Below are 20,649 nucleotides of genomic sequence, written 5' to 3' on the forward strand. Positions count from 1 at the left end.
TAGAACTAGATAACTTGATCTAGTTCCTGGTTTTATAAAAATCAGGAGCAATTTTATTACTTGTGTATATTTTAGTACATAAAAGATTTATATGTGTGTATGTATATATAGGCTGTACCTTAATTCAAGAATATGCAGAATATTAAAACAAGACTAATTTTAAAGGGCTGCCTTACGTTTCCGTTCTGTTTAAGAAGCGAGGGCTGTACTGTGAGAGGGGTAAGAGGCTTTGGAGCTGGGCTGCCTGGGTACACATGCTCTGCCACATGTTAGCTCTAAAACCTTTGGCAAATTGCTTAATTTCTCTGTGCCTGAGTTTCCTCCTTGGAGGTAATTACCCTGTTAGGTGGTTTTAAAAGTCAAGTGAGATGATTATTTTGTACTTGATCAGTTACAAGACATAATAATTTAAACAAGCAAGTAATTTTTATAGTTACTTATATGTACTCCTTATTAGCAGAACTATGTTAGTGCCAGCTATCTTATTGATCAAATAACTTATGATTAAATTCATAAAGTTCCTTGACACAAAAGTTGCTGTTAATCTAAATAAAGATATAAAAGTCTTCAGTATTAAGATTAAACTGTCAAGAAGTAGTAGGTAGTTCCAAGAAAAGTACATGGGCCTTGGAGTCAAACAGGTCTGAGTTTGAATCCTATCTCTACCAATTACTAGTGCAGTGGTTCTCAACCTTCCTAATGCCGTGATCCTTTAAATACAGTTCCTCATGTTGTGGTGACCCCCAACATAAAATTATTTTTGTTGCTACTTCATAACTGTAATGTCTTAGGCGACCCCTGTGAAAGGGTCGATCGACCCCCCAAGGGGGTTGCGACCCACAGGTTGAGAACCGCTATGTCTAAGGTCTCTGAGCATCACTTTTCCTAATCTGAAAACTGGGAAAATAATCTCTCTTTCCTTATGAGAATTAATGAGATAATATAAATAAATCATCCATTTCAGTGTTTGCCACATGGTTTTGAACAAATGTAATCTTTTTTTTTTTTTACTGTGTATGTAGAAAATTTTATTAATGATTACTTATATTAAATGTTAATATAGCCAAAGCATATTTGTGAAATTATTCATGCATGTAAGGTAACATTTCAGTAAACAATTAAAAAGTGGATATATGGAACTAAGGCAATTTAAAAAGAATACAGCAGATTCTTAGTTGATGATAACTTTGTTTCTACACAGTAATAGCATGAAATATCTGAGGTTTAAATCTGCTATTTAATATTTTCCCACATGTCACATGCTTTGGTTTCTTCTTGAATTTTACTAAAGCATTTGATACATAGAGTATTAAATGTGCATATCAACATAGTAGAGAACTAATGTTTACCTTTTCAGGTTTCTTTTCAAAAGTAGGATTCTAACTGGCTTGCATAATTACAATGTGTCCTTCTTCCTCCCCCTAACTCTTATATAATTTATCAGTAAGTAAAATGAGGAGAGAAGAGATGTATATAGTAAGATTATTTTTCACGAGTTGGAACAATGTAACCTAGAGTGTCATTGACCCTCTTGACAGATAGCTACCAATCTCTTAAGAAGTTCCCTCCCTAAAGAGCAATATCTAAATGATTAATAAAAGCAAGATAACAAGGTGTGACTAACTCTTGTACTTAACCTGAGTAGGAAAGTAAAACTTGGATGCACAAGCAGACTCCTCCCAATAGTTTACACTTTTTCAGTGTTTGATATGTATGAAAATGAATGTGTTGTCATTCATATTTCCAGAAGATAATTCTAATGACTGGCCTGTATTTTAATTTCTCTTAGCAGTTTGATGGATTCACATGAATTGAAGTCTATAATAGCTTCCTGGTTGTCTTTGCATTTTGGGTTAGAGAGCTTTCCATTAAATTCCATCTATTAAGTTCCTAGTCACTTTTTGCTTATGTAATTAAGATTTTTTTAAAAAAATCATCTAGCCCTGGCCGGTTTGGCTCAGCGGTTAGAGCGCCGGCCTGCGGTCCGGAGAGACCCGGGTTCGGTTCCCGCTAAGGGCATGTACCTCGGTTGCAGTTTGTCCCCGGCCCTGGTTGGTCGTGTGGGTGGCAGCCACTCGATGTGTCCCTTTCACATCGATGTTTCCCTCTCTCTCTCTTCCTCTCTCTCCCTCCCACACTGTCTGTACAAAAAATGGAAAAATGTCCTCGGATGAGGATTAAAAAAAAAAAAAAAAAGATCATCTAGTAGCTCTTAGAACTTCAGATTTTCAGTTCCCAAAATATGTTCCCACCAAATTGAGGGATAAACATGAGGCCAACAACTTTTTATTTTTCCAAGAATGGACATTAAACAAAAAATTTACTTTCCAATTACTGTCATTATCATTTGTTTAAGGAAAGAACATTTTTAAATCAAAGATACAGAGAAGGTGCAGAAAAGGGTCATTCTTAAGAAAGAATAGTTTCTATGATATATGGAAATGTATATGTGTAAAAAACACATATTATCTATATTATCCAGTAAGGGTATAATAAATAAGGTCTCGTTTTGCTATTTAGTTATGAAAACTGTTGCTGAACCAGCATTTGGCAATAAGTTTATATTTGGTGATATGAACTTATAGTTGGCAAGTTACTTTAATTTTTGTCATTTTATTGTTTTGGTGGCTCATCGTCACAAACTTGGGTTTGGTATTAAAGTCTAGTATTTTATTGTGCTGCCTACCTGCATTCGAATTTTTCTCCCAAATCAAATAGGAAAAGTACCCCAAGTGTGAAGAATTGATGAATAAAGAACTCTAACTGATAAAGTCCTCTGTTTTATTTTCTTGTGCATACAACCTTACTAAAATGCAGTCAGTCTCTCAGTCCTTTTGCTTCACCTAATCTTTAGAAAAGTTTTCTGACAGTTTTATAAATCCGTTCTGATTGTCTTTAGCAAACCCTTGAGTTAAGTGAGGCCACATTTCAAAAAAGGCTTAAGTTTCTTGATATAAAAATGAATTTACAGAATAAAATACTTATTTAGCAAAACTGAATATTTTGCCAGTTTTATTTATAACCTCAGTGTTTCTGTTCTAACTTACATTTTTACGGGTAGAGGTATAGTTCCAGAGGGCCCAAACCTTTAGTGTCTTATTGCCAGTTTCCACACTTCTGAGTTAATGACCTACGATAACCTTGTGGTAGGTTTGTTTTCACCCTCTATAGTCCCTTTGATTTGGAATCAGTCTGTGCATCAGCAAAGGACATGTTTCTTGTTGCAGTTCTATTATTATTAAAATTGTAATTCTTGTTCTTTGAAATTTCCCACAAAGCAATGGAAACTCTATAGTCTTTCATAGAATTTTTTGGCCTCCTTGTTTGGAAAAACCGACAATGGTTTTTTTTTTTATGTACTGTGATTGAAAGGAACTCATACATGGGTTCTGTAGAAAAATACAGCTTTCTTACTTTAGGGGATAAAACTCTTTTGAACTCTTTTTACTATTTAATCACTATCCCTGATTTAGATCATATGTTGATTTTCCTTTAGGCAGAAAAGGCATACCCTGAAGAAGGTTGGGTAAACATCTAGGGATTAGTGTGAAGACTTCAGGAGTCTAGCAGCAGGGGTTGGGGGTCACTTCCAAAGGAGGAGGTTGCAAGTTCCCCTAGGGCTAATCTAAGCTGAGTGAAAATTTAGTTATTCTCTTTGTGAAAGCAGACCTTAGACTGCTTTCTGGGCAAGGAACTCAGCAGAGGAAAGAAAGTTTATAAAATTTCCTAAACCGTTTCTTAGTGCTTTTCTTATTTGATTTCTTAGAGTGAATTTAAACTTCTGAGAACCTATACTTTCTCTTTTGTAAGTCTTCTTGTTCTGATAGGCATACAGTATTATTTAAGAGCAATGATTCTAAAGTAATAACAGCCCAGGCTTATTAATTATAGTCATGATGAATAAAGAATTTAAAAAAATGAATGAGTGCTTAATTTTTTCTCCCCTCTCCATATAGAAAAGAACGTCCTATATCACTAGGGATTTTCCCTTTACCTGCGGGAGATGGATTGCTTACACCTGACACGCAGAAAGGCGGAGAAACCCCTGGATCAGAGCAATGGAAATTTCAAGAATTAAGTCAACCACGTTCTCATACCAGCCTGAAGGTAAGTTTTATTCTGCTGAAATCTTCAGTTTACATTTTATGAGTTTTCTTATCCAAATTGAAGTACTAGACAACCAAAACATAATCAAATAAAATAGTCTGTACATTTTAGTTGTAAAACTAATGACTTTTTTTAGCTCTTTCCAAAGAATTTTAGTTTTTATTATTCTTTTTTCAAGTTGTTGATACTAATGACCAAAATTTCTATTTGATTTAGGCTACATTATATGAATTTAGGATGGGGTGACTAGTGAACCTAATTATGTTGTTTTTTAGAATTGAAAATCATTGCCACCTGAAATCCTTGGTTCACAGTTCATTAGGGCTTCACTCTCATTCTTTCTCCTGTGGCCACACTGGCTTTTTTGTAACCTGCCTGTAGGATTAAAAGATCTTCCAAAACACCCATCCCTCCATCACCTACTTGCTGTGTCCCATTCCCAAAACAAACTTTTAATACATCAGAAATGTATATCTTGCCCGGCCAGTGTGGCTCAGTGGTTGAGCATAAGCCCATGCACCAAGAGGTCAAAGGTTCGATTCCCAGTCAGGGCATGTGCCTAGGTTGTGGGCCCCATCCTCAGTGGGGGGCATGCAGGAGGCAGCCTTTTAGTGTGCTCTCTCATTGGTGTTTCTATCACTCCCTTCCTCTCTCTAAAATCAATAAAGAAAAAAAATTTTTTTTTAAGTATATCGTATGGTAATAATATTTTAATTACTTTCCAAAAGGTACCTTAAGTGACGATTATTATTTAATCCAGTGACAGGCTGTGATAGAACTTATCTGGCAAGTTATAAACTGATTAACAGACTATTAATATGGACTTAAGCATAGGTGTGTTTTGTTTTGTTTTTGTCCTCTGAGAGATGCTAATGCAAGTTCTCCCCTGAGAGTTTTTAAAGTAAAATCCTGTCTCACTTCACTCTGAATGTGAAGCCATGAAATGAGATAAAGGCTCCACAGATAGGGATTTCCGGGAACAGAGTGGTGCATTACAAAATGGCAAAAGTTGAGTTGATAAAGTATGTCTATTAGGACATGTTGTATTATTTATCCAAGCCCTTGTTGTTAACCAGATGTCTTTCTCTAACTTTAGGAAAGGCTGGGAGTCAGTTTAGAGGTCACTTGTAGACTGCATCACATGTACCATATAGTTTTGGTTTCCATGCGTGACAGGAACTGGACTAGACTCTCTAGTATAATACAGTATTCTACAACTTCTCTTTCTCTGAGACTTGGAGGATGACTAGCTATATTTAGGGCATGCTTTGCCTTTATTATGAAAAAATTGAAGATGAGAATTATCATTAATATTAATTGGTGTTGCTCAGTGGTTTGAGCGTTGTTCCCAGGGACTGATAGGTCCCTGTTCGATTCCCAGTCAGGGCACATACCTGGGTTGCGGGCTGGATCCCCAGTAGGGAGTGTGTAGGAGGCAGCCAATCGATGTTTCTCTCTCACATCAATGTTTCTGTCTCTCTCTCTCTGCTTTCCTCTCTGTTTAAAAAATCAATAAAAACATATTTAAAAAAAAAAAAAATATATATATATATATATATTGCCTGGCTGGTATGGCCTGGTGGTTGAGCGTCAACCCATGCCCCAGTGTTCACAAATTTAAATCTCCAACCTTGACCCCTTCCCTGAACTCCAGCTCTCAGCATCCACTTGCTTTTCTTTATAGCTTTCCCACATACATATTTGGATCCTGCTTAGGTTACCACCAGTATAGAAATACCCTCTTTTAAGACTATTCTCAATGCCACCGCTTACCTGCCTCGCCTGATACCCTACTGATGGTCTTCAAGTCTAGTTTAGAGGTCAGCTCAAGGCAAAAAGCAGAAAGTTTTATATTGCATCATTAACACATTTTTTTGCTGGGGGACTTCTAGTGAAATTGATAGAAAGCAGCTTTTTATGTTAAATGACCAAAACTATACTTTTAAAAATGTATTATGAAAGTTAAGTCTGGGATGGGCAAGAGTGTTAAAGCAGAGTTGTTCATCCAATTGAATTATATTCATGAACAAACTGAAAATAAAGAAGGAATTAGAGAACAAAAGGCTAAGAATAACCCACGACAGTCCTGAAAAAAACATTAAGAACAAGAACTTGCCCTCGCAGATATCATGACATATTATAAGACTGTTGTTAAGATGGTGTAGTATTGCATTACCTGTCCTTCCTCTTCTTTTTGCACATTTCAATTTTAAAGCTACCAGGTAGGGCAAAGCAAGATAAGTGTCCACAGGGTGGGATGGGGTGGGGGTAGGTGTCACAACCCGAGCAAGGTTAGGGAGGGTACCCATGTGGAGATAGCCTGCTGTAGACAGTCAGGACCGCAGCAGTGTGAAGGACATCCCTACAGAGGGACAGCCTGGCTTAGAGGGGTGGCAGATCCTGAACAGGGTGAGAAAGGTTTCCCCAAGGAAAGACACTAGGCATAGGGTGTCAGTCTGAGCAGGTTAGGAAGCCTGATGCTTCCTCATGCAGCATCCTCCTGGGGTGTGGGTGGGGGCGGTCTAGAACGGAGAGGCAGAAGATGTACAGTGAGAGAGAAGGGCAGTGACAGGAACAGATGTTTTTTAGTGGCAATGAGGAGAGGCCACAAGAGGCCTCATCCCTGCAAGTTAAGGGACAATAGAGTTTTAGAATAGAAGGAGTTGTTAGCAGAGTCAGCAGTATGGAGAAGTAGAGTAGGATGAAGACTGAATTTGTAGGTATAGGTTTGAGCAGTTTGAGTTGCAGGGCCAATAACAAGAGTGAATGTGAATTATGAAAGAAGGAAATAGGAAGTATAGATTACTCAAGAAAGGTGTTGTAGTGAGAGGAGAGGAAAAGGATAACTTGAGTTGGCAGGGTGGAGGGGAAAGTACTCTTAGAATGGGAGAGAAATTTAAAACAAGGATGTGAAGGAAGATGATACATCAGAATAGTAGAGGAAGGGCAGGGAGAGGGTCATATATCTCAACTGCAATTAAAATCTACTCTGGGGACACCTCAGTTTTTCCTAGTCTTTTGCTATTACTCATGTTGATGCAATAGATTATTGCATACAGAATTTTGTACTTGTATATATAATTCCCATAGGTTGGATTGCTGTGTAAAAGCATGTATTTAAGATCTTAATAGATGCTACCAAATTGCCTGCCAAAGGAATTGTAGCCATTTGTACTTTCACTGGCAATGCTGTATAAATTCTTTATTGCTTCATAAGTTTAGAGTTCCCATATGCCTCCCTTGGTTGGTATCAATTTGGCAGTGATTTCACAGGTTTCACCCAGTTTCACGTATACACATGTATGTATATACTGCAAAATATATTTTTTCCTTTAAAGAGTCTCTGGATTTGTTAATTGTCAGCAGAATATGACTTTTAGAACTGAGAAATACAATTTTAACTAAAAAAGAATTGTATTGGTACCTACTTGTGAAAAATTTTAGAATTCTTTTAAAACCATATGACTTGAAGTACTTTAGTAGAACTACTGTGAGAAGCTCTGGTGAACAGGATTTGGTATATTAAGCCAGTAGTCAATGGGTGCTGCATTTTTCAGGGGATGTGCTTAGCATGTGGAACAGGAAATATCTGAACAGAGCCAGCATTCTTGTTCAGAAGAATTTTCCATCTTCCTCCATTCGTGGTTAAGCTCTCAAGTATTTCCTATTTCTTTAGTTTTCTCAAACTTGAAACTCTATACTAGTTGAACCTTATTTCTGTATCTTTTGTAATTGAAGAGTGCTCTTATAAAATGCATGTTTAATTTTAATTCTCAAACAGTAAAAGCTCCCAGGTTTTAAAAACTTTTTTTGGAAATATTTTAGACTTACAGAAAAATTATAGAAATAGTCCAGAGCTCCCATCTATCCATCACCCAGCATCCACCAATGTTAACTAACCATTGTACAATTATCCCAACTAAGAAATTAACATTGGTACAATATCATTAGCTAAACTGCAGACTTGTATTTATTTGGATTTTGTTTTCCCACTACTGTCCTTTTTTATGTTCCAGGATCCCACATTGCGTTGTTATGTTTCCTCAGTCTCTTCCAATGTGTGACATTTCCTCAGTCTTTCATGACCTTTGGCTTGAAGGGTACTGGTTAGTTATATTATAGAATGTCTCTCAATTTGGGCTTCTCTGGTTTCTCATGATTAGATTGAGGTTATGGATTTTTGGCAAGAATACTGCAAAAACAATATGCCTAAGGGGTGATGTTAACCTTTATTGCTTAGTTCAGCTGGTGCGAGTCAGATCTCTTCATTGAAAAGTTACTATTTTTTCCTTTATAATTAATAAATATTCATGGTGGATATACTTTAGGTCTGTGCAAATATCCTGTTTGTCAGACTTGCATCCACTGATTTTAGAAATCATCGGTGGATCTTAACTACAATTATTACTCTGGTGTTCCAGTGGTAATATTTCTATTTTCTCCATCCTCTACATTTATTAACCAAAATTATTCTGTAAGGGAAAACTGCCCTGCCTCCCTCCCTCCCTTCCTTCCTGTTTATACTCATGGACATTTATTTTATTATATAGGTTGTACAGTGCTGTCATTTATTTTGTTGCTTGCTTTGGGCATCAGGAGCTCTTTCAGGTTGACTCCTGTACCCTTTGGCATGCCCCTTCCTTCCTTCCTTCCTTCCCTCCCTCCCTCCCTCCCTCCCTCCTTTCCACCATTAGATGCTTCAAGCTCTTGTATTTTCCCAGCCCTAGTCCAATAAGCGACTGCTTCTCCAAGGAGCCCTTGTTCCTTTTTTTATTGGAGAATGGTATTTAGGAATCAAGATTTAGGCACTAAATGTGCTTGTTGCTTGGAATGGGATTATTTTTAGGTCCTTTCTTTGATGCTTAAGTTGGGTGTTTTCATTTGTTTATATTATGCATTACCTCCTTTTGGATTTTTGTATTAGTGTTTACAGTAGGGTAAAATAGAAATGAAATTTTAAAGAAATGGATATGTTGTAATATTTTATGTTGCTTTTTGCTTGTAACAGAGAATAAGGAATTTCTTCTGTAACATCAATTTTTATTTATAAACTTCTTTCCTGACATATATCTTTATTTGATAACTTCAGAAACCAAACAAAACTGATTGGGATTTGAAGGGGAAAAAGGGTGAAGATTTACTACTCTTAATTTTTTCATACTTTCTCCTCATTCATTCATTCATTCAGTTTTATTGTGGAATAATTGACAAATAAAATTGTAAGATACATATTTTCTCCACTCTTTTAAGCTCTTGCTTGGAGAAGGGAGAATGGAACTAGTTCTTTCTTAGTGGGTGTTTATAAGTGAGTTTTTCTTTTTGGCATATTTATTGGGTTGTATATGTTGACAAAGATGCTATTGTATGTTGAGAATGAAAATTGGTAAAACTAAACAATACTATTGGGATATGATGGTGTTTAAAGCTTTCATATTAAATGTGGCTTCTTTGGAAGTAATTGGCACATAATTTTATTATATACTTACTGACATTTAATGTTTAAACAAGCTTTTAGAATAGGAAAAAAAGCTTTAAATATTTCCTGGTGAAAAAAAATTACCTTGCCTTTTTTTTTTTTTAATATGCCCCGACACTCTGGTCCACAGGCCAATGCTCCAACCGCTGAGCCAAACTGGCCAGGGCAAAATTACCTTGCTTTTTGCATTTAAAAACATTTGTTGATGCCCACTGTGTCAGGCACAATGCCAGGTACTAGAAATGCTATTAAGGTAATCAGAGTCCAAATATTTTATAAAAGAGGCTTAATAATTTTTTTAAAGTTCTATTAATACAGTTTCACAGTTTTAAATAATACTGAAGAATTTAGATTAAACTGGAATTTTCTTCAACCCTCAATTACTACTTCTCTCCAGTCATTGGTGTATCCTTCAGGCTTTTTTCTTTACATAGCACAAAGATGATACATGTTAATAATATCTTTGGAAGATAAATGGGTTTATGCTCTATGTATTTTTTTGCAGCTTGCTTTTTGTTTTCCATTTTAAAATGTATTTTTATAATCTTTTTATTTTTGTAGAGAGAGAACCGCCTCACTTTTGATTGAATGAATAGTTGAGAAGGGTTAAAGATTATTAGAATCCAAAATCAAAGATCGTGTGAACAAACATTAAGGGAGAGGCAATCTGGTCTCTGTAAAGTGAATCACATCTTGCTAATCTGTGTTTTTTTGAGAGAATTATCAGAGCTAGCAGCTGTATTTTAGGCTTTCAAAAAGACTGATGAATTAACAGACCAAGAATATTTAAAACTTGAAATTGCTTTGTGTTTAAGAGAAATACTTTTGTCTCATAGAGGGCAGGTGTACAGATAGAAATAAAGAGAATACATAAATAGGTATCTCATGAAAAAGGATTTGAATCTTGGTCACCCTTTGATTATTTGTGTTTATCTGAGTCTCAGAAATGACGTGGGGAAGAAAGGTAGGTGCAGTAAATATTTCCATGTATGCTAAACTGGAACACATAGTATGTTAAACATCCAAGATGATTAGAATAAATTTTAGGAAGATTGCCTAGAGTTGTGTGAATAAGTTATATATGTATCCTGGAGGCAGCCTATTATGCCCGTTTCACCATGGGCTGCCTCCTAGCTGAACAGATTCTTCAGACCCAGTCAGGGCCCCATTCAGCTTCAGACAGCAAACATCTGTTGAGAGCCTACTTTATCTCAAGCTTGATATGCTGGGCATTTGGGATATAAAGACAAATAAGACCTACCCACTGGTTCACGCTTCACCCACGTCCATGGAAGCCATTTAGCAGGCAGATCTGTGACAGTGAAACAGTGTCCTCTTTCTTCAGAAATATTCTCAGGGTTAGGACATTCATATTTCCCTTAGTAACCTGAATTTTCTTGAACCTACAACATAATTTACATCTAGATTTATTTCAAATAGCTGTGTCTAGAGTTATGGTTCTCATTGTTTCTTTGGGTCACCAACTCCTGCCAGGAATCAAATTGAAGCTACGAAACTCAACAAAATACTTGTACGCATGGAATTTTGAGATTCTGTTATACTACAGAGTTGTAAATCAAAAGAGGTTAGAACCACTGCTTTAGACATTTAACTTTTACTTGGGGAGAAAGAAATGTCAACATAAAACATGCCCTGGCTGGTTTGGCTTAGCAGTTAGAGCGTCGGCCCATGGACCAGAGAGACCGGGGTTCTGTTCCCGGTAAGGGCATGTACCTCTGTTGTAGTTTGTCTCTGGCCCCGGTTGGGATCATATGGGTGGCAATCAGTCGATGTGTCTCTCTCACATCGATGTTTCCCTCTCTCTCTCTCCCTCCCTCTCTCCCTCCTGCTCTGTCTGAAGATACATGCAAAAATGTCCTCGGGTGAGGATAAAAAAACAAACAAAACAAAACTCTAAAGTATAAGGTAGTAAGTGTTATAATGGGATCCATGGTACTAAGTCACCTTTTGTAATTTTGTCTTTACTTTCTTTAGTCCTAAAATTGTTGACTCTAAAACACAGATAAATCTGTGTAGCAAAGTTGCTTGCCCTTGTATTTAGCTTATTTCATATGAAGTCAGGCAGGTTTACATGTAGAGTTGTATAAACAGGAAAAAGGGTTAAGTGATGGACTGCTTACTGATTAAAATATAATACAGGATTCACATGGTGACTTCTGAATCTTAATATTGCTTAAACTTTTTTTGTCTTGCAAATCTGAAACTCTGTACCCATTAAACAAGTCCTCCTTTTCCCCTTCCCCTGACCGTGGTAACCACCACTCTGCTTTCTGTTTCTATGAATTTGACTACTTTGGATACTTCATATAAGTGGAATCATCAGTATTTGTCTTTTTGTGATTGGCACATTTCACTTAGCGTAATGTTTTCAAGGTTCATCTACATCGTAGCATGTGACAGGATATTTTTTCTTTTAAAAAAAAATATGTTTTTATTGATTTTTTAGAGTGAGGAAGGGAGAGTGAAACATCAACTGTTTCATTGGCAAATATGTTCTTCTGTTCAGTGGGGTCCCTTTTCATTTTGTTGATGGTTTCTTTTGCTGTGAAAAAGATTTTTATTTTAGCCCTGGCTGGTTTGGCTCAGCGGTTAGAGCGTCGGCCTGCGGTCCAGAGAGACCTGGGTTCAGTTCCCGCTAAGGGCACGTACCTCGGTTGTAGTTTGTCCCCTGCCCTGGTTGGTCGTGCGGGTGGCAACCACTCGATGTGTCCCTTTCACGTCGATGTTTCTCTCTTTCTCTCTCCCTCCCGCTCTATCTGAACAAAATATGGAAAAATGTCCTCAGGTGAGGATTTAAAAAAAAAAGATTTTTTGTTTAGACCTGACTGGTTTGGCTTGGTGGTAGAGCATCGGCCCACGGACCAATGAGTTGGGGGTTCAAGTGTGGCCAAGGGCACATACTTCACTTGCGGTTTGTCTCAACCCTGGTCAGATTTTGCGGGAGGCAACCAGTTGATGTGTTCCTCTCATGTCAATGTTTCTCTCTTTTTCCCTCCCACTCTCTCTGAATATAAGTAGAAAAATATCCGTGGGTGAGGATTTTTTAAAAAGCTCTTTAGTTTAATGTAGTCCTATTTATTAACTTTTTTCCTTTGCTTCCCTTGCCAGTGGAGATAAATTGGCAAAAATATTGTTATGAGACACGTCTGAAATTTTACTGCCTATGTTTTCTTTAGGATTATTTGGGTTTCATGACTTACATTTACATCTTTAACCCATTTTGAGTTAATTTTTGTGTATGGTTTAAGTTGGTGGTCTAATTTCATTTTTGTGTGTGTATCTATGCAATTTTCTCAACATCATTTATTGAAGAAACTGTTTTTACCCCATTGTATGTTTTTCTCTCATTTGTCAAATATTAATTGACCATAAAGATATAGGTTTATTTCTGTGCTCTTCATTTGTTCTCTTGATCTGTATGCCTGTTCTTGTGCCAATATCATGCTGTTTTGATTACTATCGCCTTGTAGTATAGTTTGATATGAGGTATTGTGATGCCTCCAACTTTGTTTTTTCTCAGGATTGCTGAGGCTATTCAAGGTCTTTTGTACTTTTACATAAGTTTTTGGAGCATTTGTTCTGGATCTGTGAGCTAGGCTATTGGTATTTTATTTTATTTAAAAAAAATTTTTTTTCTTTAATGATTTTAAAGAGAGAGGAATGGAGAGGGAGAGATAGAAACATCTATGAGAGAGAACATCGATTGGCCACCTACTGCATGCCCCCCACTGGGGATTTGGCCCACAACCTGGGCATGTGCCCTGACTGGGAATCGAACCAGCGACCTCTTGGTGTATGGGTCGACACTCAACCACTGAGCCACACTGAACGGGTGGATTGTTTTCTTTTTTTTCCCCTCACCTGAGGACATTTTTCGATATTTTGTTCAGATAGAGTGGGAGGGAGAGAGAAAGAGAGAGAAACATCGATGTGAAAGGGACACATCAAGTGGTTGCCACCTGTGCGACCCAACCAAGGCTGGGGACAAACTGCAACTGAGGTACGTGCCCTTAGTGGGACCCGAACACGGGTCTCTCTGGACCACAGGCCGATGCTGTAACTGCTGAGCCAAACCAGCCAGGGCTGGATTGTTTTCTTATTTTCTTTCAAATAGTTTATTATTGGTGTATAAAAATGCCACTGATTTCTGAATATTAATTTTGTATCCTGCTATTTACAGAGTTCATTTATGAGATCTAGTAGTTTCTTGGTGGAGTCGTTAGGGTTCTCTATATACAATATCATGTCAAACTGATGACATTGCCAAGGAAGCAAGATCTCAAATGCTCCGTGGTTTTTTTTTTCTTATTTAATGCTGAATAATATTCCATTGTAAGTATATACCACATTTGTTTATTCATTCCTCCACAAGTGGACACTTTGTTTTCGTCCACCTTGTAGCTATTGTGAATCGTGCTTTGAACATGGGTGTGCAAATATCCAGATCATATGGTAATTCTATTTTTAATTTTCTGAGGAACCTCCATGGCTGTTGCACTATTTTACAAGGTTTCTAATTTCTCTACTTCTCAACAACACTTGATATTTTCTGGGGTTTTTTGGGGGCGGGGGCAGGGGTGCGTATAGTAGTCATCTTAATGGGTATGAAGTGATATCTCATTGTGGCTTCGATTTACATTTTCCTGATGAGTAGTGATATTGAGCATCTTTTCACATGTTTGTTGCCTATGTGTATAACATCTTTGAGTGACACCTATTCTTTTAATGTATAACTTAAACATGCATAGGATTGCCATTCTTTATAGTTATAGCACTGGAATTCCAAATCAACTCCCTGCTTTTTGTGGACATTCTCCAGTTACATAGCTGACAATGTGAGAGTTACTTAAAGACTGCAGAGGGAAATGAGGTTACAAAATAAGTACATTCATCAGTGAGTTGACAACCGTGTAAGTATCCATGTTTGGCACCCACATGTTGCCATTGAAGAGGCTATCTTAATGACATCAGGCAGTTGGAATTGATAGGCCATGGTCTTCAGATAAATAAGTGGCATTTGTAGTCAAGGCTATTAGCCAAAACAGTACAACCTGGTATATGAATGGCATAAAATAGGGATTGAGGTCTCCAGAAATCACTGTTTAAATGTGAAATAATAGCATGCAACTCCCCTGTGACTTTACATTTTTCATGTAAAATGCTTCCAGTTTCCATTTAGGTAAGTCCTAGTAAGAATTTTCCCTCATTTTGTACATGGTGTCTTATGAGCTTATTGTTGACAAAAAGTGATACATATTTCATCTTTTAACGGGTTAATATTTAGGCTTGCCTTTCTTCATTCTATCTTTAGTTAGAAGCATTGTTCGTGACTGAATTTCATAATTCCTTGCATAGGAGATACATTAGAAGAATATTGCACCCCTGGCCAACCACTGGTGCAGAGACATCCCATCTCAGTGCTGTGCTGCTAATCTTAGAAGTTTTATGTCACCTGCCTGGGAGACCAAGGAGAAATAGATCTTTTGAAAACTATCCCCTAAAATTTAGAGCTTTTCCCTCCTTAGCAATCATGCTCTATCCCTGGATCCAGTTGTCAGAAATACAGCCCACACAGTGAGCTATTTTAATCAGTATAAAATATTTCTATGTGATGAAAGTATAAAAGGAAAATATGTTTCAGATAAATAAATTTCATGTTATTTGGATAGCCTAGGACAAATTTAAATTTTCTTCTAAACAGATCCTGATTTACCACTTCCTTGTAACCTAAACCTCAAGATTTTTTTCCTGTTTGGGTCCTTTTTCTGTTTTAGGTTCAGCTTTGTCATGATTAGTTTATTTCATACTCCCAGATCCACAAATGGATCTGGGGAGGAGGGCTTTGCAAAACTGTTTATATTGTGAGCTCTTAATTGCTAAGTAATTTTCTTTTTTGTTATCCTCATCCGAGGACATTTTTGTATTTATCTTCAGATAGAGCAGGAGGGAGAGAAGGGGGAAGAGAGAGAAACATCGATGTGAGAGAGACACATCGATTGGTTGCCACCCACACAACCCCAACCACACTGGGGACAAACTGCAACCTAGGTACTTGCCCTTAGCGGGAACCGAACCCGGAACTCTCTGGTCCGCAGGCCGACACTCTAACCGCTGAGCCAAACGGGCCAGAGCAATTTTTTTAATGGTAAAAATAACTAGATCTTGTGAGTAGGGAGATAAGGAGGAAGAGGAACTAATTTCTCTACTTGACTTTTATTTGAGAGGTGAATGACAAGTGCAAGATTGACCTTAAATTGCTTTAAACCCATGTTATTTTCTTAGTGTAGATGAACTTGATATTCTCTAGGGCTTTCTGAATCCAGTCTTGATGGGTTTAATTTCTGTTCAGAAACACTATTCATCAGTAACTTGGACTGTTTATTTTATGTTAATTTAAAAACACTTTTTTCTTGCCCTGGCTGGTTTTGCTCAGTAGTTAGAGTGTTGGCCTGTGGTCTGGAGAGACCCGGGTTTGGTTCCCGTAAGGGCGCGTACCTCAGTTGCAGTTTGTCCCCGGCCCTGGTTGATCATGCGGGTGGCTGCCACTTGATGTGTCCCTTTCACGTCGATGTTTCTCTCTCTCTCTCTCTCTTCCTTCCACTCTATCTGAACCAAAAATGGAAAAATGTCCTCGGGTGAGGATATTGATTTTTAGAAAGAGAAGAAGGGAGAGAGAGAGAGAAACATCAATGATAGAAAACGATTGGCTGCCTTCTGCATGTCCCCCCCACTAGGGTTCTGGCCCACAACCCCGGGCATATACCCTGACTGGGAATTGAACCGGTGACCTCTTGGTGCGTGGGTTGATCCTCAGCTACTGAGCCACACCACTGGGCTATTTTATGTTAATTTTAAATGTACTTTATATCTTAAACCTTCAAAGAGTGGGAGTTCATGTATATGATAACATAACTATGACTTGACCATGCTGTTAGATTAACTAACATAATACCACTTTTCTTTTTTTTTTTATCCTCACCCGAGGATATTTTTCCATTTTTTGTACAGATAGAGTGGGAGGGAGAGAGAGAGAGAGAGAAACATCGATGTGAAGGGATACATCGAGTGGCTGCCACCTGCACGACCAACCAGGGCCGGGGACAAACTGCAACCGAAGTACGTGCCCATAGCGGGAACCGAACCCGGGTCTCTCCGGACCGCAGGCCGACGCTCTAACCGCTGAGCCAAACTGGCCAGGGCATTTTTTTTTTGTTCAGACAGAGTGGGGAGGGAGAGAGAGGAAGAGAGAGAGAGAAACATCGACGTGAAAGGGACACATCGAGTGGCCACCTCCCACACAACCCAACCAGGGCCGGGGACAAACTGCAACCGAGGTACATGCCCTTAGCGGGAACCGAACCCGGGCCTCTCTGGACCGCAGGCCGACGCTCTAACTGCTGAGCCAAACCGGCCAGGGCCCACTTTTCTTTTTTTAATAGAGTACACATCAAAGCAAAGACCAAGGGAGAGGTCAGGATGGCTTGTAGTTGTATTCACTATAGGCCTCTTTGCCTCCAGAAATATTTCTGTCAGTTTATTTATTTATTTTACTGCACTTGATACTACTAGTACTATATTACATTTCAGTCACCAGGTCAAGGAAATAGTCAGCAATTTTGTCTTTTTATTTTAAGAGGGGAGGAGATGATAGAGAATTGAACTACTTATTTCTTTAGTTTGTCTTCTCTTCCCATTGGAAATCAGCCCAGTATTGGACATATACAGAAGAAAATAGTTAGCTGTACAATTCAGCTAGTATTATTAGCACATTGTTAGTATTGTACCTCAGACAACAGATGAACGAAGTTATCTTAAACATGGGCAATAATGAATGGATAGCTTTCCATTCATAAATAGTATGCATGGTTTTTATTTTCTCAAAACTTTCGAGTTCAAAGATAATTTCATCTACTTACACTAATTCAAATCTGTTTAGAACCTATTTTTTTTCCCTTATAAAAGTAGTATATGCCTATTGTTAAAAATTTGGAAACAGAAAAGTATTAAAGGCAGGAAAGGAGTTTTACTCTAATCACTATTTACTTAAAATTTTTTGAGACCCTATGAAGATTTATATTCCAATTTTTGTAACCTTTTCTACTTAAAAAATATATAAATGCTAACCAGGGCAAAGAAAAAGCAATAATCGCTCATTATCCTAGTACCCAGTGGCAACCACTATTAAAATCGTCAGAAATGTCCTAACAGAACTTTCTCTAGCCATCAAATTTTTAAAAATTTATTTATCTGAGAAAGAGAAAAACATCAATTTGTTGTTACACTTATTTATGTATTCATTGGTTGATTCTTGTATGTGCCCTGACCAGGGATGGAACCCGAAACCTTAGTTTAACCAGACGATGGTGCTCTAACCAACTGAGCTACCCAGCCATGGCTAGCCATCTATTTATTTAATTGATCATACTGTACAAACCTTTTAGTCCCCAATTTCTTTGTGAAATATTTTGAATATTTTTCATCTCAGTAATATTCTACAATGCAGTTTTTGATTGCTGCATTGTATTCTGTTGTATGGATGTATTGTAATTTACTTAATCTCCTATTTTGGGACATTAATGGTTTGCAGTTTTTGCTTTTATATATCTCTGATTTCTTTAAAGTATACGTTTTCCCCAGTTTAACATATAAGCATTTTCCTATGTCACTGAAAATTCCTTTTAAGTAAGTATTGTATGCTAACATGGATATACTGGTTTATCTTTCTTTTAATAGATTCAGAATCTCAGAGATTTGTTTTTGGTAAATGGATCAGTATCTATCATAGATATATGTGTTTCTTAAAATATATGTGTTTCTTAAAATGATCATGAGCAACAACAAAATAATCGGTAGTCAACCAGCTATTGTAGAAGTCCAAGTACAATATCAACTATCAGATATTGAGAATAGCAAGGATTTACTAGGATGGTCTTCAGCAAACACTTGGGTTTTATCCATGTGTAAGAGCTCAAGCCTACAGGAAAGCTAAGGTATTCAAGACACTTAATGAGTAACTCCATGCTAGGTTTGGCATATACATTCTGTGTCTCTGTACATTTCTCATCATTAAAAAACAAAACAAAAACACCACCACCACCACCACCACCACCCCTACCACCCCTCTCCCCCAGAGAGATTGTGGCAGTGAGACTGTTGGGATAAAGAGCTCTCTCTATTTGTATAGCAAATACAATTCCTTTTGCATAACCTCTGTTCTCATCTGGCCATTGATTTTGTATTTGTTCAGCCACTCTTGGTAGTGAAATTTGTGCTGCAATAAAATGCATAATAGTAAATTAATATTGAGATACGGTAATATAGTTGAAAATGTTTTAGTGTTATAAAACTAAGAGTTTGAGTGATGAAGTCCTCCAAGTATGGTTGCTTTCCTGTGCTTGCTGTCCATCATAGCACACGTAGCTATGTCAACTACAGATTTCTTGCACTTGAATGTTTTTAAATTCGAATTTGAACAGCCTCATCACAGCACCTAAAATAACCTTAATTTCTCAGTGTAATATAAGGCTGTGGAATGTGTATATAATTTTGATTGGTATAGTGTTAGTTTTTTCTTTTTTTTATCCTCACCCGAGGACATTTTTCCATTTTTTGTACAGACAGAGTGGGAGGGAGAGAGAGGAAGAGAGAGAGAGGGAAACATCAATGTGAAAGGGACACATCGAGTGGCTGCCACCCGCACGACCAACCAGGGCCAGGGACAAACTGCAACCAAGGTACATGCCCTTAGCGGGAACCGAACCCGGGTCTCCGGACCGCAGGCGGACGCTCTAACCGCTGAGCCAAACCGTCCAGGGCAGTTTTTTCTTTTTTTGCTTGAATGAGGTTCCATCCTTTTTGTAACTATAATGTATTTTTAACAATGTTCTTTAAAAGTTAAAAAAAGATAAAATTTTATTTTATTTTATTATTATTTTTTTTTTATCCTCACCCGAGGATATTTTTCTATTTTTTGTACAGATAAAGTGGGAGGGAGAGAGAGGAAGAGAGAGAGAGAGAGAGAAACATCGACGTGAAGGGACACATCGAGTGGCTGCCACCTGCACGACCAACCAGGGCCGGGGACAAACTGCAACCAAAGTACGTGCCCTTAGCGGGAACCGAACCCGGGTCTCTCGTACCGTAGGCCAACGCTCTAACCGCTGAGCCAAACCAGCCAGGGCAGTTTTTTCTTTTTTTGCTTGAATGAGGTTCCATCCTTTTTGTAACTATAATGTATTTTTAACAATGTTCTTTAAAAGTTAAAAAAAGATAAAATTTTAAAAAGGGAAATGAAAATTACTAATAATCCCCCACCATACTACACCTTAATGTTCATTTATTTATATATATAATATATATATATTTTGCCTCCATGTCTTAAGCTGAAAGCATGCATTTCAGAATTTTCAGTTATGCATAATGTATTGTTATAATAACAACAGTGTACATTTTAAAATCATATGTATGAACACATTGCTAAGTCTTGCTATAGAATAACATAATTCTAGGAATTAAGTACTCTTATTTTTATTTTACAGATGAGAAAATATAGGTATAGAAAGAATACATAACTTACCTAAAATGATATATATATTTTTTTTTTTCCTCACCCGAGGACATTTTTCGATATTTTGTTCAGATAGAGTGAGAGGGAGAGAGAGAGAGAGAGAAACATCGATGTGAAAGCGACACATCGAGTGGTTGCCACCCACATGACCCAACCAGGGCTGGGGACAAACTGCAACCAAGGTACGTGCCCTTAGCGGGAACCGAACCCGGGTCTCTCCGGACCGCAGGCCGACGCTCTAACCGCTGAGCCAAACCGGCCAGGGCTAAAATGATATATTTAGTGAATGGTGAATTCAGTAGATTTACCTTAATCCTTATTATTATTACTAGTAGTAAACTTTTTTTAGGTTCTCTTTTTTTAAAGAACTGGCTACTTTGCTTTATTTTTATTATCATTTAAACATTTTTCACCCAAGGATATATTTTTTTTGTTTTTGTTTTTGTTTTATTGATTTGAGAGAGAGAGAGAGGAGGGG

At 37.5% G+C, this 20,649-nt stretch overlaps 1 protein-coding gene across 5 annotated transcripts in view; it reads left to right on the top strand.

Annotated features, from left to right (window-relative positions):
- The window catches only part of SPAG9 (sperm associated antigen 9), a 126,556-nt gene that overhangs the window by 51,178 nt on the left and 54,729 nt on the right, over positions 1 to 20,649 (top strand). For all 5 annotated transcript variants that reach the window (XM_036267979.1, XM_036267977.1, XM_036267978.1 and 2 more), the window contains one exon: positions 3,957 to 4,107. In XM_036267979.1, coding sequence (XP_036123872.1) covers positions 3,957 to 4,107 — 151 coding nt within the window. The remainder of the gene's footprint in view (positions 1 to 3,956; positions 4,108 to 20,649) is intronic.

The sequence above is a fragment of the Molossus molossus genome, unplaced genomic scaffold, assembly GCF_014108415.1.
Source record: "Molossus molossus isolate mMolMol1 unplaced genomic scaffold, mMolMol1.p scaffold_m16_p_19, whole genome shotgun sequence".
Lineage (NCBI taxonomy): Eukaryota > Metazoa > Chordata > Mammalia > Chiroptera > Molossidae > Molossus > Molossus molossus.